Below are 24403 nucleotides of genomic sequence, written 5' to 3' on the forward strand. Positions count from 1 at the left end.
TCAGGATCCCAGTTTATAGAAGCTGAGACGATACTTTTATGTACTTTGGTTTTATTTACTTTTCCTCTTCTTTTCTTGTACTTATTTTGAGCAATTTGGATTTTATTTACCTTTCCTCTTCTTTTCTTGTACTTATTTTGAGCAATTTTTATGGCAGCTTTTTGTGCCACATTCTGATAATGTTCCAATTTATCCTTCAACAGTCGGGTGTTACATTCCATAACTGTTTTCAGGCAACCTAATTCTATCATCTTTTGTTCCATCTGGGAACTTTTCTTCTGCATCTTTAGATTACGCTCATGCATCGCACGATATGCACTTGCCAAAATCCAGATGTGCCGTCCTAAAGACACTACATCACCTGCTTTCACAGGAACACTACCGAATACATTCACAACATCAGTAGCTTCACTACCCTTAAGCTTATCCTGCCATTGTTCTGCCAATCCACAAGACACTACATCACCTGTTTTCACAGGGGCACCACTGAGTACATTCACAACATCAGTAGCTTCACTACCCTTAAGCTTGTCCTGCCATTGTTCTGCCAATCCACAAGACACTACATCACCTGTTTTCACAGGGGCACCACTGAGTACATTCACAACATCAGTAGGTACACAACCCTTAAGCTTATTCTGCCATTGTTCTGCCAATCCACAATTGACCAATTCATGTGCTATAAGATTGTAGGGAGCCTCAGTCCAGCTGGGGATCTCCACAACAACCTCCTTAACATTATCCTTACGTTTTCTGAACATTTTGACACTATGCAAAAAGACTGAAAAAATATATCTGGAAATTTGCCAAATATATGTTTTTAATTTCTAAATTACAAAAATTAGTTTAATTACTTCTTATAGAAGTAATCCTGCCGACTACGCCAAGTTATGTCTTGCTAAATTTTTACTAAAAAAGGGGCTGAAAGCCCGTACTTACGAAGCGCTTACTGATATCCTAATCAGGCACGAATACTAATAGTCTTTATAGCAAGATACTATTTATTTTAATAGCACATGAATAGGTAATGGTACATAGGCATTTAGAGCTATAGTCATAGAATCTTATACAATAACAGAAATATGCATCAACATTACCGTTTGTTGTAGCAATCCTTTCACATCGGAGGGAACTCGATTTAATGATAAGGAAACAACATGGCATCTTGCATCACAGGAGCAGTGCGTACACTTCAATGTCCTGGAAGGTTTCCCCTAACATTAAGCGAGTCCGGTGTAATTTTATAGGAAAACTTTGTAGGTTGTGTTTAAATGGTCACCAGCATGTGACAGCTGAGTCATGTTCATGTAACTTGACCACAAACTGCTGTAGGCACCAGCAGCTTCCTGCGCATTTACTTGTACATCCTGCCAGTTGACAACTGACCGACCACAGTTGACCATAGTGTTAGTGAAATATTGCAATGAGCCGTAAATTTCATATGCAAGCTTCCTTAAACCTGTCTTTAAGCCAACCACAAGTTTCCGGTAAGTGGAACTGTAAATGTTACTTCCTTATTATCTTAAAAGCTGTTTGACATGAATTCTTTGGTCATCATAGTGAAATTGGTTATCCAGAGGACATCTCTTTGATACTGAATTATTGATAGGTCAAATAATATCTGGGATCACTCCTATCTTTTGATTATGATCCCTATCTAAATCACATTCAGTCTTCAGTCATATCACATTGGTATCACACTCATCCAGCATTACACCTCTGCACAGTCCACTGCTTGTGCACACCACTTCCACCCTCTCAGCACAGCACATTTCTCATCCAGCATTACACCTCTGCACAGTCCACCGCTTGTGCACACCTCCTCCACCCTCTCAGCACAGCACATGGTTCCCAATCCAGCATTACACCTCTGCACAGTCCACCGCTTGTGCACACCTCCTCCACCCTCTCAGCACAGCACATGTTTCTCATCCAGCATTACACCTCTGCACAGTCCACTGCTTGTGCACACCACTTCCACCCTCTCAGCACAGCACATTTCTCATCCAGCATTACACCTCTGCACAGTCCACTGCTTGTGCACACCACTTCCACCCTCTCAGCACAGCACATTTCTCATCCAGCATTACACCTCCGCACAGTCCACCGCTCGTGCACACCTCCTCCACCCTCTCAGCACAGCACATTTCTCATCCAGCATTACACCTCTGCACAGTCCACCGCTTGTGCACACCTCCTCCACCCTCTCAGCACAGCACATGGTTCCCAATCAAGCATTACACCTCCGCACAGTCCACCTCTCAGCACAGCACATTTCTCATCCAGCATTACACCTCCGCACAGTCCACCACTCGTGCACACCTCCACCCTCTCCGCAGCCCTCGGTCACGCAGATTTGGTCACGTAAAAGACGTTTTCCTCCCACACATGAGAAAGTGAAGAGCTTGAACCTCACCATATCTAAACTGTTGGCCTCGGAAATGCTGCCTTTCTGGCTGGTGGATACAGAGGGTTTCCGAAACCTCCTGCCCGTTACAGTCCCCCAGTCCCAGGTGCCCAGTCGCTGTTACTTCTCTAATAAAGCTGTGCCGGTGCTACAACAGCAAGTCACAGCCAAGATTACCTTTTCCTTGGAATACTCTTATCTCCCAGGGTGCATTTCACCATGGACACCCGGAGCAGCGAGCGTGGGCCGGGGCGTTACATCTCGCTGACTGGGCCCTGGGTTACTCTGGTGGCTGCGGGGGCAGGTGGGGGGGAAGGGGCGGCTTCACAAGGCCTGAAATCCCCAAGGCTTGTGGGTCAATCCTCTGGATCTACCGCTTCCCCTTCTGCTTCCTCCACCTCCCCTAGGTCCTCCACCTCCCCTAGGTCCTCCACCTCCCGTAGGGCCTCCACCTCCTCTAGGGCCTCCACCTCCTCTAGGGCCTCCACCTCCTCTAGGGCCTCCACCTCCTCTAGGGCCTCCACCTCCTCTAGGGCCTCCACTTGCGTCCTCAACCTTTCCATTAATGTAAGTAAGAATACTGCAGAGAGAATCCCCCGACCTCCGCACGGCTCGGCCTGGGCTCAGCACAATCAGGCAGCCCTGATATTAATCTGCACCGGAGAACGCAGTCACAGCGGCAGAGTTGTGGACGATATCCAGGACAAGTGTCATCAATGGTTGTCTCCACTGGAGCCAGGGAAGGCCGTGTGCGATAATGGTGCTGACCTGTTGGTGGCCCTACGCCTGGCGACATCACACATGTGCCGTGCATGGCTCACGTCCTGAACCTGGTTGTACAGACATTTCTATCCCAGTCTCCCGGGCTGGATGCGCTGCTGCAGAAGGTGCGGGTGGTGTGTGATCACTTCCACCATTCGCACCCTGCAGCTAATCAACTTGCATTGCTAGAGAGGTCCTTCAGCCAGGCTGATATGCGATGTGCGGACACGGTGGAATTCCCTCTGCACATGTTGCAGTGACGAGCCCCGGTGCACTATGTCATGATGCACAACCTGGGACACCGCAGTGCAGATGTGTGGGGAATCACGATTGTGGAGTGGGCACAGGTCAAGGACCTCCGCACCCTCCTGCACAGGTATGAAATGGCTACAAAGATGGTTATCGCTGAGGATGTCATCATCATCATCACTATTCCACTCATCTACATGCTGGAGAGCACTCTGTATAATCTGCAGGAGGAGGTCCCAGAGGAAGAGGAGGAAGCAGAGCAGGAAGGAGGAAGCAGAGCAGGAGGAGGAAGCAGAGGAGGAGGAAGTATGCCGTCATCATCATCACTATCCACTCATCTACATGCTGGAGAGCACGCAGTATAATATGCAGGAGGAGGTCCCAGAGGAAGAGGAGGAAGCAGAGGAGGAAGGAGGAAGCAGAGGAGGATGAGGAAGCAGAGGAGGAAGCAGAGGAGGAAGGATACCATCATCATCATCACTATCCACTCATCTACATGCTGGAGAGCACGCTGTATAATCTGCAGGAGGAGGAAGCAGAGGAAGAGGAGGAAGCAGAGGAGGAAGAGGAAGCAGAGGAGGAAGAGGAAGCAGAGGAGGAAGAGGATGAGAAAGGAGGAGGCGGCAGAGGAGGAATATAATGAGGAAGGAGGAAGCAGAGGAGGATAAGGAAGGGATCCTGTTTCCTGTAAGGTCCGGACAGTCGTCGCAGAGGCGGGTGTCATGGGAGGGTAGAGTCCATGGACCGAGGGGGGCTCATGGTAACAGAGAAATGTTAGTGAAGGTGCAGGAGCTGAGGATAAAGGGAGGAGGAAGAGGTGATGGGGGCAGAGAACTCCGGAGACGATGAAGATGTTGGTCCTGTCCGTGGTGGGTGCGAGGGTCCGGAGGAAACGGGCTTGAGCGTTACCCCAGCACAACATAGACTGGACCTCCTGGCAGCGTCTGACACATGAGCGCCCTCTTGCTGCACTCTGTGTAACATGATGTCCGTATCGTTAGTATTAGAGATGGCGCTGACTACTGGGTGACCGCTCTGTTACATCCACGGTACAAGAGTCAGGGTAGCCAGATGCCTCCGCCCTGGAGAGGGAGGCGCGGATGTGGAGTATGGACACACGCTTGTAGACAGCAGGAGACGCACAGCGTGGATGTGGAGTATGGACACATGCTTGTAGACAGCAGGAGACGCACAGTGCGGATGTGGAGTATGGAAACACGCTTGTAGACAGCAGGAGGCGCACAGCGCGGATGTGGAGTATGGAAACACGCTTGTAGACAGCAGGAGACGCACAGCGCGGATGTGGAGTATGGAAACACGCTTGTAGACAGCAGGAGACGCACAGCGCGGATGTGGAGTATGGAAACACGCTTGTAGACAGCAGGAGACGCACAGCGCGGATGTGGAGTATGGACACATGCTTGTAGACAGCAGGAGACGCACAGTGCGGATGTGGAGTATGGAAACACGCTTGTAGACAGCAGGAGGCGCACAGCGCGGATGTGGAGTATGGAAACACGCTTGTAGACAGCAGGAGACGCACAGCGCGGATGTGGAGTATGGAAACACGCTTGTAGACAGCAGGAGACGCACAGCGCGGATGTGGAGTATGGAAACACGCTTGTAGACAGCAGGAGACGCACAGCGCGGATGTGGAGTATGGAAACACGCTTGTAGACAGCAGGAGACGCACAGCGCGGATGTGGAGTATGGAAACACGCTTGTAGACAGCAGGAGACGCACAGTGCGGACGTGGAGTATGGACATACGCTTGTAGACAGCAGGAGGCGCACAGCACGGATGTGGAGTATGGACACACGCTTGTAGACAGCAGGAGACGCACAGTGCGGACGTGGAGTATGGACACACGCTTGTAGACAGCAGGAGGCGCACAGCGCGGATGTGGAGTATGGACACACGCTTGTAGACAGCAGGAGGCGCGCAGCGTGGATGTGGAGTATGGACACACGCTTGTAGACAGCAGGAGACGCACAGCGCGGATGTGGAGTATGGACACACGCTTGTAGACAGCAGGAGACGCACAGCACGGATGTGGAGTATGGACACACGCTTGTAGACGGCAGGAGGTGCACAGCGCGGATGTGGAGTATGGAAACACGCTTGTAGACGGCAGGAGACGCACAGCGCGGATGTGGAGTATGGACACACGCTTGTAGACAGCAGGAGACGCACAGCGCGGATGTGGAGTATGGACACGCTTGTAGACAGCAGGAGACGCACAGCGCGGATGTGGAGTATGGACACACGCTTGTAGACAGCAGGAGACGCACAGCGCGGATGTGGAGTATGGACACACGCTTGTAGACAGCAGGAGGCGCACAGCGCGGTGTCAGGTCTAGAATCCCACCACGGGAACGTCACGTCCTCAACACAAACATCAGCAGCTCAAGAGCCCGCAGCAATGTATAGGCCTGTAGGACCCATTGTTTACACCATCGCATGCACCAGCAGAGAAGAAGCCTGACCCATAGTGACCGACCGGAGAGGACAGTGCAGGAGGATCTACAGCGCAATATGGAGGCAATACAGGGGCGCAATATGGAGGCAATACAGGGGCGCAATATGGAGGCAATACGGGGGCACAATATGGAGGCAATACAGGGGCTCAATATGGAGGCAATACGGGGGCTCAATATGAAGGCTAATACGGGGGCGCAATACGGGGGCTCAATATGGAGGCAATACAGGGGCGCAATACGGGGGCTCAATGTGGAGGCAATATGGAGGCAATACAGGGGCGCAATACGAGGGCTCAATATGGAGGCAATACGAGGGGATTGGACTCTTTTGCATTTTGGTCTTCAAAAATGGAAGAGTGGCCTGAGCTCGCCAGTCACGCCTTTGAGGTTTTGTCATGCCCGGCAGCCAGCGTTCCCTCAGAACATGTCTGCTGGCGGGGTATTGATATAAGCACAGCCGTCTGTCCCCTCAAAGTGTAGACCACCTAACATTCATAAAGATGAGCAAGTGGTGGATGTCCAGTGACTTTCCCACCCCAGACTGTGCAGATTAGGCGATGGCGTAATGCCAGAATTCTGAGAGCAAGAGGCCTACGCCTGTCTGTCATCATGCTTGCTCTGGTGACCCAAAAATGTTTTTTCAGGCCTTGTGCTGGGGTCCCACGCAGCCATGTTGCTTTGTTGGCATATCGGTATTGTGTGCCAATTTTGGCCGCTTTTCCTTTAGTCGCACCTTAATTTTTGGAAATGGAGACCCTGCTTGGGGTGTCTATAAGTTTGCTTTGGTCTGTAGTGCCTGTCTTCTGGGGGAAGAGGAGGCCGACACCTGGCACTCAGGCATGTCTGGATCTTTAACATATAAATGCCGGGCCACAGCCTGTGTTGTATGGACCATAACTCCCTGCTGTTTACAAGCCCTATGGGGAGAGAGCAATTTCCTATGGGGAGGGGGCAATTCCCTATGGGGAGGGGGCAACCGATGGTATTAAACTGCTGTTTTAGAAGCCAGAGACTAAAAGATGTCCTATTGTTACGTGACTTAACGACCAGGGACGTAACTTTACTGCCTAAAATTCATTTGATTGCCGGGGCCATAGCAATGTTTTCAAAGGATGCCCCCTGCTGTTTCTTTCAGTAGGGGACCTCTGCTTGACCCCAGGGGGGTATCGACGACCGTTGTGATTGGCTATTCAAAACTGAACCACCAGCCACATTGATCGCACTGTTTTTGGCAAAAAAAGATGCCCCAAACGGTGCGATCCAGCAATGAGGTGCAGCAGGGTCATAGCTGAGACCAGCAGACACCGCGCCCCCAGCCCTTGCAGCAATGATTGGGGTGATCGTGCTATGACGCACAATCGCTCCAATCAGTGTGCAGAGGCACGGTCTGACCTGACAGTGACCGCCCTCCCCTGCATGTCTGTGCACTGCACCTGCTGGTACTTATAGTACCACGCCGCCGCTGCTGTCCAATCGCTGCTTCTGTAAGTATTGTGTGCTCCTGTGATGCCCCTGCCGATGTGCCCTCCTGCCCCCTGCCGATGTGCCCTCCTGCCGATGTGCCCTCCTGCCCCCCTGCCGATGTGCCCTCCTGCCCCCTGCCTATGTGCCCTCCTGCCGATGTGCCCTCCTGCCGATGTGCCCTCCTGCCGATGTGCCCTCCTGCCGATGTGCCCTCCTGCCCCCCTGCCGATGTGCCCTCCTGCCGATGTGCCCTCCTGCCCCCCTGCCGATGTGCCCTCCTGCCCCCTGCCGATGTGCCCTCCTGCCCCCCTGCCGATGTGCCCTCCTGCCCCCCTGCCGATGTGCCCCCCTGCCGATGTGCCCTCCTGCCGATGTGCCCTCCTGCCCCCCTGCCGATGTGCCCTCCTGCCCCCCTGCCGATGTGCCCTCCTGCCCCCCTGCCGATGTGCCCTCCTGCCCCCCTGCCGATGTGCCCTCCTGCCCCCCTGCCGATGTGCCCTCCTGCCCCCCTGCCGATGTGCCCTCCTGCCCCCCTGCCGATGTGCCCTCCTGCCCCCTGCCGATGTGCCTTCCTGTCGATGTGCCCCGATGCCCCCTGCCGATGTGCCTTCCTGTTGATGTGCCCCGATGCCCCCTGCCGATGTGCTTTCCTGTTGATGTGCCCTCCTGCCCCCCTGCCGCTGTGCTGAAGAGAGCACAGACAGCCGGGCAGTGATGAGCAGCAGCGCTGCGCTGCTTCTCATCAGCGCTTTCAAATGTACCGGGATCTGGGATCTGTGATGCCGGTACATTTGAATGTGTGATCCTGAGCAGGGGCCCGGTGCTGGCGCTGACACCACGGCAGCCACCGCCAGGCCCCGCCCCCAGGTCACAGACCCGACAGCAGTGCAGGGGGAGGTTGCGGGGTGTGGGAGGGTGCAGGGAAGAGGGCGGGGCTCATCGCACCGTAGCCGCCCAGCAGGGAGGCGACATGTTGTTCCAGATTTGCATGTCAACATGGCCCTGCCCACGTTGACATGAAATGACCGGAAGCAGCAAAATCGCGGCAGGAGCGGTCACATGACCACTCTGAGCCGGGGGAGAGGGGCCGACAGCAGGGCAGGTAAGTGGTCTCTATCTACTTACCTGCCCCAATGTAGCCCAATAGTGAAATAAAAAATGTCAAAGAAGCCGGATAACCCCTTTAACTATCTGGTGTTTTAAAGCTCTATGGGGAGGGCTGTGTCCCTGCAAGGATTTTGAATGTCCAGATTACTGCATAGGCCTCCAAGTTGTGTCTTGTCTGTACTGGCAGGGGCATGGGAGCAGCAGGCCTACACCTGTCTCTCATCCTCCCCTGTATTTCTTCTGTCTATAGTCTAGGAAGCTAATGGCTAGGCCAAAACAGTGGTGCTGCACTGTAAAACATATTTGTGCTGTTTTGGAAGCTTTTTAAACCCCCCTCCCCCCTAAAGGTGTTACTGTGCCTTACGTTTGGCCTCCCATTGAATCCAATGCGGTTTAATAAAGGTTCAAAGTTCAGGTTCAGTTTGATAAAGGTTTGCAAGCGTACCCCATGCTTGTCTCAGCGAACCAAGCCGCGGAAGGGCTCGCTCATTTATAGTCACCCCTAGGTGGAGCTCACAGCACACAGTGTATACAGCTCCCTTAGAAATACATTCTACCTGCAGTCACCACTAGGGGGAGCTCACAGCACACACTGTATACAGCTCCCATAGAGATATATCATACATTCTACCTGCAGTCACCACTAGGTGGAGCTCACAGCACACCATGTATACAGCTCCCATAGCGATACATTATACATTCTACCTTCAGTCACCACTAGTAGGAGTTCACAGCACACAGTGTATACAGCTCCCATAGAGATACATTATACATTCAACCTGCAGTCACCACTAGAGGGAGTTCACAGCACACAGTGTATACAGCTCCCATAGAAATACATTACACATTCTACCTACAGTCACCACTAGGAGGAGCTCACAGCACACAGTGTATACAGCTCCCATAGAGATACATTATACATTCTACCTACAGTCACCACTAGGAGGAGCTCACAGCACACAGTGTATACAGCTCCCATAGAGATACATTATACATTCTACCTGCAATCACCACTAGCACTAGGGGAGCACATAGTGTATACAGCTCTCATAGAGATACATTATACATTCTACCTGCAGTTACCACTAGCACTAGGGGAGCTCACAGCACACAGTGTATACAGCTCCCATAGAGATACATTATACATTCTACCTTTAGTCACCACTAGGAGGAGCACACAGCACACCGTGTATACAGCTCCCATAGAGATACATTATACATTCTACCTGCAGTCACCACTAGAGGGAGTTCACAGCACACAGTGTATACAGCTCCCATAGAGATACATTATACATTCTACCTGCAGTCACCACTAGATGGAGCTCACAGCACACCGTGTATACAGCTCCCATAGAGATACATTATACATTCTACCTGCAGTCACCACTAGGGGGAGCTCACAGCACACAAGTGTATACAGCTTCCATAGAGATACATTATACATTCTACCTGCAGTCACCACTAGGGGGAGCTCACAGCACACAGTGTATACAGCTCCCATAGAGATACATTATACATTCTACCTGCAGTCACCACTAGAGGGAGCTCACAGCACACAGTGTATACAGCTCCCATAGAAATACATTACACATTCTACCTACAGTCACCACTAGGAGGAGCTCACAGCACACAGTGTATACAGCTCCCATAGAGATACATTATACATTCTACCTCCTATCACCACTAGGAGGAGCTCACAGCACACAGTGTATACAGCCCCCATAGAGATACATTATACATTCTACCTGCAGTCACCACTGTTACGAGGGGGACCCGGGGAAGCGTGCCAAGATGGGAAATGGACTGCTTCCGCCGGTCAAGGTCCACTGTGCGGTGTAAGGGACCGCCGCTATGGTGGGTGAAGAGTGAGCGGGTTGCTGCTAGCGATCGCCTGGAATGTCACAGACGATCTATGTACACCGATCTGCCCTAACCCGTAAGGGTTGTATGGCACAGATCTCACGGCTCGGTGTACCTGTTGCACGGGGAAGCACAGAGGTGCCCACGCACGTGTGCCAGTGGAAGTCACGAGAATATGGCACGAGGGTAGCACAGAGGTGCCCACGCACGTGTGCTTTCAATAACCAGGTGAGTCCAATGGAGACTTGAGGAGCTCACCTGGGACAGGAACACGGCCTGTTGACGGGGGTACTGCCGGAGCAGCAAGGCAGGAACACGGCCTGCAAACGAGGTACTGCCGGAGCAGCAAGGGCCAAGCCCACAAGAGACAGTAATGCCTGAGCAGTGGCGTGGCAGCACGCTGCCAGACATCCAAACATAGAAGGACGGTCGCGCGCCGCCATGATGGCAGGGGGAGCTTTTAAGGAGGTGCAGCTCCACCCGAGGGCGGGCGCGAGGCGGAGATGACGGACTTGACCCAATCAGGGTCCACGACGTCCCAGCCTGGCCAGTCAGGATTCACCACGTCACCAGCCTTGTCATCAAGCCGTGTGACGTCAGTGAGCGAATCAGGACCCACCACGCATTGCACATGCTCACCCTCCTGCCTCTGGGAAATAGAGGCGGGATCCTCGGTCTCACAATGTGGAGAGATAATGGGAATCTCACTGCTTCCCTGAGCAGTAAACCTCTGCACATTGCGCAGCCTCGCAGACCTTCGGGGCCGCTGAGCAGGAGAGTCTGCGGCAGGCCAGGAATGGGAGACCGCTTCACTCCTTGTAACAGGAGAACCACTAGGTGTCACCCTTCTGCTGTCTCTCTGAGAAGGTATCTCCTGCACACTGCGCAGTCTGGCAGACCTTCGGCGCTGTTGAGCAGGAGTGCTCGTGGCAGGCAAGGAATGGGAGACTGCCTCAGTCCTTGCCTCAGGAGAGCCACGAGATGTAACATTACCCCCCCGTCTAGGCCCCCCCCCCTGTCCGTGCTCGAAGGCCGCTATCAAACCCGGGGTGCGGATATGATCCTCCAACTCCCAGGATCTATGCTCCGGACCACGGCCAGCCCACTCCACGAGGTAGTACCTCTTGCCCTGTATGACTTTTGTCTCCACAAGTTTTGCCACCTCAGGGTCGTCGGACGGGGAGTCGGTTTGAGCCGGCATGGACCCCGAGAATTTATTAAGTCGTACGGGTTTCAGGAGGGACACGTGAAAGGTGTTGGCTATAGCCCAGCGTGGAGGGAGCTGGAGTCGATATGCCACTAGGTTTACCTGCTGTAGTACTTTAAACGGACCCAGATACCTAGGGGCGAATTTGGCTGCCTGTACCCGTAGGTTAACATTCTTAGAGGACAGCCATACTAGGTCACCAGGGGCGAAGGATGGTGCAGGGCGGCGGCGAACATCAGCCGTTGTCACCATCCGGTCTTTAGCCCTTTTAAGAGCCTCTTGGGTGTCATCCCAGATCTCCCGGGCCTTGGTCGCCCAATCCTCCACTCTAGTATCGGGTGACGTAATGGGCATCGGAACCGGGATTCTGGGATGTTGTCCGTTATTGAGTAGGAACGGAGTCTGGCCAGAGGAGTCATGGACCGAATTGTTAATGGCAAATTCGGCCCAAGGAAGGAGGTTAGCCCAGTTGTCGTGGTGCGCGGATATAAAATGGCGGAGGTAAGTTACCAAGGTCTGATTAGTCCTCTCCACTAGTCCATTGGTCTCGGGATGTTCAGCTCTATCTGCAGGAGCTTACAGAGCTCTCTCCAGAAGCGAGACGCGAACTGGGGACCCCGGTTGCTCACCACCTTGTCAGGCATGCCATGCAACCTAAATACATGCCGAATGAACAAGGTGGCGAGAGCACGTGACGTCGGGAGTCGTGGGAGAGGCACCGAGTGGACCATTTTAGAGAAGTGGTCCGTGATGACCCATACGACCCTGTGCCCTGCTGACTTGGGCAGATCTCCCAGGAAGTCCATCCCCACCACTTCCCAGGGATGATCCGGCACTGGCAGTGGGTGAAGAAGACCTGCCGGTCTCTGCCGGGACGGCTTATTCCGAGCACACGACATACAGGCTCTCACATATTCCTGTATGTCCTGGGGTAGTCTCGGCCACCAATAATGCCTGGTCACCAGGTCTCTGGTCCTTTTGACCCCGAAGTGACCTCCGACCTTGGAGGCATGGGCCCACGATAGCACCTCGTTCCGTAGTTCAGGGGGAACGAGGGTTTTGCCAGGTGGCACCTGGTCCAAAGAAGTGGGAGTGACCATCCTCAAGCTGTCCGGGGGTAGTATAAGACGAGGCTCCTCCTCGTCCTCCTCCAACACAACCATACAACGTGACAAGGCATCGGCCCGTACGTTCTTCTCACCGGCCAGGTGGCGGATAATAAAGCGGAACCGGGAGAAGAATAAAGACCAACGGGCCTGCCTTGGGTTCAGGCGTTGTGCTGTCTGGAGGTATGTGAGGTTTTTGTGGTCAGAAAAAAACTCAAATGGATGCTTCGCACCCTCCAGGAGATGCCGCCATTCCTGGAATGCTAGTTTCATCGCCAGTAACTCCCTATCCCCTATGGAGTAGTTCCTCTCGGCCGGAGAAAAGGTCTTGGAGAAAAAGAAACACGGATGTTTCCTTCCTCGTTCGTTTTTCTGGTACAGGACTGCACCTGCACCGACCGAAGAGGCGTCTACCTCCAGTAGGAAGGGTTTGGAGATGTCTGGACGATGAAGGATGGGAGCTCTGGAGAAGTGAGTTTTGAGAGTGTGAAATGCCTCTACCGTTTCCCGTGTCCATGCTTTGGGATTAGCGCCCTTGCGGGTAAGGTCAATGATGGGTGCTGCCACCGTCGAGAAGTTGGGAATGAACTGGCGATAATAATTGATAAACCCCAAGAATCGCTGGATCTCCTTCAGCGAGCGGGGCTCAGGCCAGTTCATCACTGTCTCCAACTTCCCCGGATCCATTGCTAACCCCTGACTGGACACTATGTACCCCAGGAACGGCAAGGATTCCTGTTCAAAAACGCACTTTTCCAGCTTAGCATATAACGAATGGGTGCGGAGCCTCTTAAGTACTCGGATGACATCCCTCCGATGGGTGGTAAGATCGGGGGAGAAGATAAGAATGTCATCCAGATATGCAACCACGGAAAGATACAAATCCCGGAAAATGTCATTCACAAAGTCTTGAAATACGGCGGGGGCATTGCAGAGTCCGAAGGGCATTACTAGATACTCGTAGTGACCGTCCCTGGTGTTAAAGGCGGTCTTCCACTCATCGCCCTTTCGGACTCGCACTAGATTATACGCCCCGCGTAGATCCAGCTTTGTGAAGACCTTTGCCCCGCGGAATCGATCAAATAGCTCAGTAATGAGGGGCAAAGGGTATTTGTTCTTGATTGTGATTGCATTTAATCCCCTGTAATCGATACAGGGGCGCAGATCCCCTTCCTTCTTCTGCACAAAAAAGAACCCTGCACCAGCCGGTGAAATAGACTTGCGAATGAACCCCTTCGCCAGGCTGTCCTGAATATATTTGGACATAGCCTCCGTCTCTGGAGCAGAGAGTGGATACACTCTGCCCCTAGGGGGCTCGGAGCCTGGCTTCAGGTCTATTCGGCAATCATATGGCCGGTGGGGAGGAAGAGTATCTGCGGCCCTTTTGGAAAAGACATCCCTGTAGGCCTCATAAGGTGTCGGTAAACCCGGCCCCTCAGTATTCCCTGAGGACCCAACCGACCTAATGGTAGCGGGTGGTTCGGTAGTCACGAGGTGCTCCCTACAGGATCCTGCCCAGGATGAGATCTCCCCTGTTGCCCAGTTGAGTATAGGAGCATGCTGTCTCAACCAGGGAAGGCCCAGTAGGATCTCATCCGTCCCCCCTGGAAGCACCAGGAAGGACACCTGCTCATGGTGTCCCGGTGGTACATCCATCCTGAGAGGGATGGTGATCTGGGTGATAGGATCGAGTAGTATGGACCCGTCGACTACCCGGACCCTGAGTGGCTTGGGCAACAGAACCAGGGGAACTGAGTATCGGGTTGCCAGGGAGGTCGAGATGAAATTGCCTTCAGCGCCTGAGTCCAAGCAAGCCAGGGCAGAGAAGAGAGTAGTGCCGAACTGCAACTGGGCGCTGATAGTCAACCTAGAGGGAGAAGTAACGTCTAGAGTCCCCCCTCTGATAGAAACTAGACGCTGTCTTTTCCCGACGGTTTGGGACATAGGGTAGCTATGTGTCCCCTCTGCCCACAGGAAAAGCAGATGACACAAGACCGAGAACCTGGGGCAGAGGAGACCACCTTGGACACCTCCATTGACTCCACGGAGTCGCCTACAGGACTGGCTGGGGGACCTGTCTGATGGAAGACGGGAGTCAGACGCTTTTTAGGCCGAGAAGACGTGGGTGCTGAAGAGACCTCGAGCCTTCGCTCCGCCTGGCGGATGTCTATGCGAGAGGCAACCTGAATCAAGGACTCTAAAGTGGCAGGCACCTCACGTGTGGCCAGTGCGTCTTTGACAAACCCTGCCAGTCCCTCCCAAAACACAGGGACAAGGACCTTATCCGGCCAGTCCAGCTCTGCGGCAAGTGTCCTAAAGTGTATGGCAAAGTCCCCGACTGAAGCAGACCCTTGCCGAAGTCGTAGGAGGCGCAGCGCGGAATCGTGGGTGACTTGAGGCCCGAGGAACACCATTCTCATGGCTCCAAGATAAGCTGCTAAGTTATTCACCACACGATCTCCGCGCTCCCACAACGGCGTGGACCACTTCAGCGCTCTCCCTGTGAGCAGGGACTGGACGAAGGCTACCTTCGCCTTCTCGGTAGCGTAAAGAGTCGCGGACAGCTCTAAGTAGGTGGTAACCTGGTTTATAAAACCACGGCACTCAGAGCTGTTGCCGCTAAAGCGCTCTGGAAGCGCAAGGCGAAGACACCTTCCGCCCAATAGCACAGCCTGGGTAGCCGCCTGGGTGGCGACTGTCGTCAGAGTAGTCTTATCGGAGGAAGACTGCTCCACTGCTGCCAATCGTGACTCCAACTGCTGCACATAACGCAGCAACTGCTGCTGCTCTTCAGCCATAGCCAGACCTTTGGCGCGACCGTAATGTTACGAGGGGGACCCGGGGAAGCGTGCCAAGATGGGAAATGGACTGCTTCCGCCGGTCAAGGTCCACTGTGCGGTGTAAGGGACCGCCGCTATGGTGGGTGAAGAGTGAGCGGGTTGCTGCTAGCGATCGCCTGGAATGTCACAGACGATCTATGTACACCGATCTGCCCTAACCCGTGAGGGTTGTATGGCACAGATCTCACGGCTCGGTGTACCTGTTGCACGGGGAAGCACAGAGGTGCCCACGCACGTGTGCCAGTGGAAGTCACGAGAATATGGCACGAGGGTAGCACAGAGGTGCCCACGCACGTGTGCTTTCAATAACCAGGTGAGTCCAATGGAGACTTGAGGAGCTCACCTGGGACAGGAACACGGCCTGTTGACGGGGGTACTGCCGGAGCAGCAAGGCAGGAACACGGCCTGCAAACGAGGTACTGCCGGAGCAGCAAGGGCCAAGCCCACAAGAGACAGTAATGCCTGAGCAGTGGCGTGGCAGCACGCTGCCAGACATCCAAACATAGAAGGACGGTCGCGCGCCGCCATGATGGCAGGGGGAGCTTTTAAGGAGGTGCAGCTCCACCCGAGGGTGGGCGCGAGGCGGAGATGACGGACTTGACCCAATCAGGGTCCACGACGTCCCAGCCTGGCCAGTCAGGATTCACCACGTCACCAGCCTTGTCATCAAGCCGTGTGACGTCAGTGAGCGAATCAGGACCCACCACGCATTGCACATGCTCACCCTCCTGCCTCTGGGAAATAGAGGCGGGATCCTCGGTCTCACAATGTGGAGAGATAACGGGAATCTCACTGCTTCCCTGAGCAGTAAACCTCTGCACATTGCGCAGCCTCGCAGACCTTCGGGGCCGCTGAGCAGGAGAGTCTGCGGCAGGCCAGGAATGGGAGACCGCTTCACTCCTTGTAACAGGAGAACCACTAGGTGTCACCCTTCTGCTGTCTCTCTGAGAAGGTATCTCCTGCACACTGCGCAGTCTGGCAGACCTTCGGCGCTGCTGAGCAGGAGTGCTCGTGGCAGGCAAGGAATGGGAGACTGCCTCAGTCCTTGCCTCAGGAGAGCCACGAGATGTAACACACCACTAGGGGGAGCTCTCAGCACACAGTGTATACAGCTCACATAGAGATACATTATACATTCTACCTGCAATCACCACTAGCACTAGGGGAGCTCACAGCACACAGTGTATACAGCTCTCATAGAGATACATTATACATTCTACCTGCAGTTACCACTAGCACTAGGGGAGCTCACAGCACACAGTGTATACAGCTCCCATAGAGATACATTATACATTCTACCTTCAGTCACCACTAGGAGGAGCTCACAGCACACCGTGTATACAGCTCCCATAGAGATACATTATACATTCTACCTGCAGTCACCACTAGAGGGAGTTCACAGCACACAGTGTATACAGCTCCCATAGAGATACATTATACATTCTACCTACAGTCACCACTAGGAGGAGCTCACAGGACACAGTGTATACAGCTCCCATAGAGATACATTATACATTCTACCTGCAGTCACCACTAGGGGGAGCTCTCAGCACACAAGTGTATACAGCTCTCATAGAGATACATTATACATTCTACCTGCAGTCACCACTAGGGGGAGCTCACAGCACACAGTGTATACAGCTCCCATAGAGATACATTATACATTCTACCTGCAGTCACCACTAGAGGGAGCTCACAGCACACAGTGTATACAGCTCCCATAGAAATACATTACACATTCTACCTACAGTCACCACTAGGAGGAGCTCACAGCACACAGTGTATACAGCTCCCATAGAGATCCATTATACATTCTACCTCCTATCACCACTAGGAGGAGCTCACAGCACACAGTGTATACAGCCCCCATAGAGATACATTATACATTCTACCTGCAGTCACCACTAGGGGGAGCTCAGCACACAGTGTATACAGCTCCCATAGAAATACATTACACATTCTACCTACAGTCACCACTAGGAGGAGCTCACAGCACACAGTGTATACAGCTCCCATAGAGATCCATTATACATTCTACCTCCTATCACCACTAGGAGGAGCTCACAGCACACAGTGTATACAGCCCCCATAGAGATAGATTATACATTCTACCTGCAGTCACCACTAGGGGGAGCTCAGCACACAGTGTATACAGCTCCCATAGAAATACATTACACATTCTACCTACAGTCACCACTAGGAGGAGCTCACAGCACACAGTGTATACAGCTCCCATAGAGATCCATTATACATTCTACCTGCAGTCACCACTAGGGGGAGCTCAGCACACAGTGTATACAGCTCCCATAGAGATACATTATACATTCTACCTTCAGTCACCACTAGGAGGAGCTCACAGCACACAGTGTATACAGCTCCCATAGAGATACATTATACATTCTACCTTCAGTCACCACTAGGAGGAGCTCACAGCACACAGTGTATACAGCCCCCATAGAGACACATTCTGCATTCTACCTGCAGTCACCTCTATGGGGTCCACATAGTGTATGCAGGTGGCGCCCTCCTGTGGATCATTGTGCCATTTTGCTGTTCTCCGCAGTGCTATATGGAGGACCCTGTTTTTCCCTTGGAATGTGCATATGTGTTGTATCAGCTGGTGGTTGTTTTGGCAGCGCTGGCTCCGTACTCTTCAGTCGGTGGTTTTGGCGGCATTCACTCTGTATTGTTCAGTGGGTGGTTGTTGTGCTGGCGCTCGCTTCGTGTTGTTCAGTGGGTGGTTGTTTTGGCAGTGTTCGCTCTGTATTGTCCATTCGGTGGTAGTTGTGGTTGTGCTGGCTTCATATTGTCCACTCAGTGGCTATTTTGGTGGCGTTGGCTCCATATTGTCCAGTTGGTGGCTGTTTTGGCGGATCTCACTCCATGTTTTGGCAGCGCTCCCTTCATGTTGTTCAGTTAGTGGTTGTTTTGCCGGTGCTCGCTCCATATTGTTCCGTGACAGGTTGTTTTGGTGGCGCTCGCTCCTTATTGTGCAGCTGGTGGCTGTTTTGCCAGCTCCCCCTCAGTATCGTTCAGTCAGTGGCTGTTTTGGCGGAGCTCGCTCCGTGTTGTCTTACCGGCACTCACTCCGTATTGTCCAGTTGGTGGCTGTTTTGGCAGCACTCACTCCGTATTGTCCAGTTGGTGGCTGTTTTGGCAGCACTCACTCCGTATTGTCCAGTTGGTGGCTGTTTTGGCAGCACTCACTCCGTATTGTCCAGTTGGTGGCTGTTTTGGCAGCACTCACTCCGTATTGTCCAGTCGGTGACTGTTTTGGCGGCACTCGCTCCTTGTTGTCCAGTCAGTGGCTGTTTTGGCGGCACTCGCTCCTTGTTGTCCAGTCGGTGGCTGTTTTGGCGGCACTCGCTCCTTGTTGTCCAGTCGGTGGCTGTTTTGGCGGCACTCGCTCCTTGTTGTCCAGTCGGTGGCTGTTTTGGCGGCACACGCTCCTTGTTGTCCAGTCGGTGGCTGTTTTGGCGGCACTCGCTCCTTGTTGTCCAGTCGGTGGCTGTTTTGGCGGCACTCGCTCCTTGTTGTCCAGTCGGTGGCTGTTTTGGCGGCACTCGCTCTGTGTTGCTTTGGCAGCGCTCACTTCATGTTGTTCAGTCGATGGCTGTTTTGGCGGCACTCGCTCTGTGTTGTCCAGTTGGTGGCTGCCTTCTCGGCACTCGCTCTGTATTGTCCAGTTGGTGGCTACCTTCTCGGCGCTCGCTCTGTGTTGTTTAGTCGGTGGCTGTTTTGCCAGTGCTTGCTTCGTGACTGCGCCTCTTGTCACTTCTCGCCCTTGTCTTGCAGTGTGTGGTTGGTGGGTGTAACGCCAGTTTCGCTTCTCAGGGTGGTCTCGCCCGTCACGTCCCCTCCTCACGTTTCGCCCTTGTCTTGCAGTGTGTGGTCGGTGGTTGTAACGCCAGCTTCGTCTCTCAGGGTGGTCTCGCCCGTCACGTCCCCTCCTCACTTCTCGCCCTTGTCTTGCAGTGTGTGGTCGGTGGGTGTAACGCCAGCTTCGCCTCTCAGGGTGGTCTCGCCCGTCACGTCCCCTCCTCACTTCTCGCCCTTCTTTTGCAGTGTGTGGTCGGTGGGTGTAACGCCAGTTTCGCTTCTCAGGGCGGTCTCGCCCGTCACGTCCCCTCCTCACTTCTCGCCCTTCTTTTGCAGTGTGTGGTCGGTGGGTGTAACGCCAGTTTCGCCTCTCAGGGTGGTCTCGCCCGTCACGTCCCTTTCTCATTTCTCGCCCTTCTTTTGCAGTGTGTGGTTGGTAGGTGTAACGCCAGTTTCGCCTTTCAGGGTGGTCTCGCCCGTCACGTCCCCTCCTCATTTCTCGCCCTAGTCTTGCAGTGTCTAGTCGGTGGGTGTAACGCCAGCTTCGCCTCTCAGGGTGGTCTCGCCCGTCACGTCCCCTCCTCACTTCTCGCCCTTGTCTTGCAGTGTGTGGTTAGTGGGTGTAACGCCAGCTTCGCCTCTCAGGGCGGTCTCGCCCGTCACGTCCCCTCCTCATGTTTCGCCCTTGTCTTGCAGTGTGTGGTCGGTGGGTGTAACGCCAGCTTCGCCTCTCGGGGTGGTCTCACCCGTCACGTCCCCTCCTCACTTCTCGCCCTTGTCTTGCAGTGTGTGGTCGGTGGGTGTAACGCCAGCTTCGTCTCTCAGGGTGGTCTCGCCCGTCACGTCCCCTCCTCAGTTTCGCCCTTGTCTTGCAGTGTGTGGTCGGTGGGTGTAACGCCAGCTTCGCCTCTCAGGGTGGTCTCACCCGTCACGTCCCCTCCTCACGTTTCGCCCTTGTCTTGCAGTGTGTGGTTAGTGGGTGTAACGCCAGCTTCGCCTCTCAGGGCGGTCTCGCCCGTCAAGTCCCCTCCTCATGTTTCGCCCTTGTCTTGCAGTGTGTGGTCGGTGGGTGTAACGCCAGCTTCGCCTCTCAGGGCGGTCTCGCCCGTCACGTCCCCTCCTCATGTTTCGCCCTTGTCTTGCAGTGTGTGGTCGGTGGGTGTAACGCCAGCTTCGCCTATCAGGGTGGTCTCGCCCGTCACGTCCCCTCCTCACGTTTCGCCCTTGTCTTGCAGTGTGTGGTCGGTGGGTGTAACGCCAGCTTCGCCTCTCAGGGCGGTCTCGCCCGTCACGTCCCCACTCACTTCAGCCAACAGAACTCCTCCAAGTTGTCGGGTCACCCCAAGTCCAAGGAGGAGTCTCCGTCGAAGGCCGGCCTCAACAAGCGGCGGAAGCTGAAGAATAAGCGCAAGCGCACCCTACGTAAGTGTCTGGCGGACTGCGCGCTGCTGCTGGCGGCTGCCTGGTATTTCCGCATGGTAATTGCCTTCTCTCTTGTCTTCAGCGGCAGCGCTGGGATCTTCTCCTTATTCCTCCGCCCCCGTACAGATGAAAGGTAGATCCCGCTTCTGTCTTCTCTCTAACCTGCAGATCTGGAGCCCAGAGATCCATTAACCCTTTGTGGAGCAGGCGCCCTCTTATGGACGGCTCCATGTAGACCCGGTCATGTGACTAATTGGGGCACCGTCACATGTTCAAAGCCCCCAGCTGTACAGATGTCTGATCACTACACCTACAACATAAGAGTGTCGGCTCCACCAAAGGAGGACTACAACTCCCAGCATAGCGGCTCCTGTATGCGGCTGTCAGGGCATGCTGGGAGTTGTAGTTTTATCTGCAGTGATGACCTGAGCAGGTAGATCTGAGCTCGGGGGTTGTGCTGGGGCCCGAGGGATCCACCGCCCCCTGCAGCTCCTCACCTCCCTGATGACCTCTGACCCCCGAGCATCCTCCTGTACGGCACAGCAAGAGCTGCACTCCACTGGAAACAGTCAGCAAGCTGAGGAGCTGGCAGTGTGAGCTCTACCTGCCAGCGGGAAAATTGTGTACATAGGGACCACACCAGCAGAATAGTGAGTGCAGCTCTGGAGTATAATACAGGAGGTAACTCAGGATCAGTAATGTAATGTATGTATACAGTGACTGCACCAGCAGAATAATGAGTACAGCTCTGGAGTATAATACAGGAGGTAACTCAGGATCAGTAATGTATGTACACAGTGACTGCACCAGCAGAATAGTGAGTGCAGCTCTGGAGTATAATACAGGAGGTAACTCAGGATCAGTAATGTATGTACACAGTGACTGCACCAGCAGAATAGTGAGTGCAGCTCTGGAGTATAATACAGGAGGTAACTCAGGATCAGTAATGTATGTACACAGTGACTGCACCAGCAAAATAGTGAGTGCAGCTCAGATATTACCAGTCTGCTAGGCCCCACCCCCTGCAAATATTACCATACTAGTAGGCCCCACCCCCTGCAAATATTACCATACTAGTAGGCCCCACCCCCTGCAAATATTACCATACTAGTAGGCCCCACCCCCAGCAGATATTACCATACTAGTAGGCCCCACCCCCAGAAGATATTACCATACTAGTAGGCCTCAGCAGATACTGGGGTTGTGGCGTTAGTCCCGCAGCACGGGTGGTCCTGATGTCGCCCTTCCATCCAGGCTTTCTGATCACGGTGAGCAGTGACGCTTCCTCAGGTCGGAGCACAAGTCCCAGCATGCTGCTTCTGTCTGTGGAGGATATGGATGGTCTCCCACGTCTGGCGTTGGTTTGGCGTCTTCTCTGTCCTCCCCAGCTCATTGTGTGCGCTCTGCGGATGATATCCCATATATCACACTTTTCCATATTTGGCAGATGACGTCCTCTGGGGAAATCTCCCTGATGGGGCTCAGTCTGTAGTGTGAATGTAGTCGACTGCTATAATTGGCTGCTGCCCTTCCCTGACTCTGGCAAGAGGTGCCGCAGCAGCTTCCTCCTATTGGCAGATTTTGACCCTCACTTTTTTCACTACAGCCCGGCCACATGACTTTTTCGATGCGCAGACTCTGGACGCCATCCGCCATCGTGCCATCTGCTTCAACCTCTCTGCTCAGATCGAGTCTTTAGGAAATGGCCACAGCGTGGTATTCCACAGCACGGTGAGTATGGCCAGGAGACCGCCATCGGATCCTCACCACGGCATATCTATGCCCTACCGGCGCCCCGCCACCCTCTGCTTTCCCCTCGCCCCGCCGCCCTCTGCTTTCCCCTCGCCCCGCCGCCCTCTGCTTTCCCCTCGCCCCGCCGCCCTCTGCTTTCCCCTCGCCCCTCCGCCCTCTGCTTTCCCCTCGCCCCGCCGCCCTCTGCTTTCCCCTCGCCCCGCCGCCCTCTGCTTTCCCCTCGCCCCGCCGCCCTCTGCTTTCCCCTCGCCCCGCCGCCCTCTGCTTTCCCCTCGCCCCGCCGCCCTCTGCTTTCCCCTCGCCCCGCCGCCCTCTGCTTTCCCCTCGCCCCGCCGCCCTCTGCTTTCCCCTCGCCCCGCCGCCCTTTGCTTTCCCCTCGCCCCGCCGCCCTCTGCTTTCCCCTCGCCCTCTGCTTTCCCCTCGCCCCGCCGCCCTCTGCTTTCCCCTCGCCCCGCCGCCCTCTGCTTTCCCCTCGCCCCGCCGCCCTCTGGTTTCCCTCGCCACGCCGCCCTTTGCTTTCCCCTCGCCCTCTGCTTTTTCCTCACCCCGCCGCCCTTTGCTTTCCCCTCGCCCCGCCGCCCTCGTCTCACCATCATACAGTCGAAGTGTACACTTAAGCAAAGACCTATTAACTAGAAGCCGTATTATTTATAGGTGATTGCAAAGAGAAAGGAGGATTCTGGGAAGATAAAATTCCTGCTGCACTGGACTCCAGAAGACATGTAAGCCCCCGGGGGCTCGGGCTGGGTGTGTGGCCGGGGGTATGTGCCGGAGTCGGTCCAGTGTTCGCGGGCACAGCCGGGCGTATTCCCTCATGTGCCGTTTCTCACCATAGTCTTCCCGATGTCTGGGTGAATGAGGGCGACCGGCATCAGCTGAAGACCAAGGTCGTCCATCTGTCCAAGCTCCCTAAAGACACTGCCCTGCTGCTGGACCCCAACATTTACAGGTAATTGTCATGAACGGGGGAAGGAGTGGAAGTTACACCCCTCCTTTCCTCCAGACAGAGCATGTGACTCGCTCTCTGGCGCCCCTCTTATATGCCGATGATTGAAGGGTTCCCGGTGAGAGTAAGGTATATTTTCCCCCGACTCCTGTGGCGGAATAATATCTAATCCGCCACTGATATCACGGGTCGCCCCATAGTGATCCTTGGCATAAACTCGCTGCCACCATCCGATTACTATAACTATTACGCCGAGGCCACAGACGTGAGATTCGGGATCGAGATAACAGAACAGCCCAAGATTAAATTATATATGTTTAATCGCTGTAAGGGCACACTAGATACTACAGTATATACAATATGGAATTTACAGAAGATATATATACAGTGGTGTTCATACGTCCTGCACAGGATACATTGATTTTTCAGGTTTTAGCTGTTTTCTGTGGAATATCTTCGATGCTGATGTGACCTATTATATGTGGTTTCGTCAGAAAACAATTTTGCATTCTCTCCCTGTAATATATTTTTAGCTTTTGAAGCAGTTTTTGGCTGAAATTATTGCAACAATCTGGGAATTGAAAGCACAACTAAATATTGTACAGCTTCAGATCCAAAATTAGCCAATCACAGATGAGGTTCTTGTGACCAATCATAGCCTGGATATGGCAGCCAATCACATTCCCTCACATCTGCTGCTTAGTTGCTTTATCTGTAGCTCTATCTGGTGAGTGATACTGTGGAGCTTTATGATGGAGCCTTCAGATTGTTGTCAGCGGAGGATCGTGTGCGAGTTGTGGTGCTACATGAGGAGGGTTACACTGGCCCCAGATCGCAGGGAAGGGCGGCTGTAATCAGAGGACAGGGGTAAGAATTGTGCAGAGACATAAGCAGCTGGGAATTCCCCAGCACAGGCCCAGATCAGGGAGGATAGATCCTGATAACATCCCTCGCCAATGGAAAGCTCCGCTCTCCTCCGCCT

General features: G+C 53.8%; 1 protein-coding gene across 1 annotated transcript in view; it reads left to right on the top strand.

Moving 5' to 3' along the window:
* AEBP2 (AE binding protein 2) overlaps positions 1 to 23428 on the top strand; it is a 46645-nt gene extending 23217 nt beyond the window's left edge. The window contains exons 4-7 of the mRNA XM_075343460.1: positions 20537 to 20723; positions 22330 to 22454; positions 23130 to 23197; positions 23311 to 23428. Coding sequence (XP_075199575.1) covers positions 20537 to 20723; positions 22330 to 22454; positions 23130 to 23197; positions 23311 to 23428 — 498 coding nt within the window. The remainder of the gene's footprint in view (positions 1 to 20536; positions 20724 to 22329; positions 22455 to 23129; positions 23198 to 23310) is intronic.
* The last annotated feature ends 975 nt before the right edge of the window (positions 23429 to 24403 follow it).

The sequence above is a fragment of the Anomaloglossus baeobatrachus genome, chromosome 4 (assembly GCF_048569485.1).
Source record: "Anomaloglossus baeobatrachus isolate aAnoBae1 chromosome 4, aAnoBae1.hap1, whole genome shotgun sequence".
Taxonomy (NCBI): Eukaryota; Metazoa; Chordata; class Amphibia; order Anura; family Aromobatidae; genus Anomaloglossus; species Anomaloglossus baeobatrachus.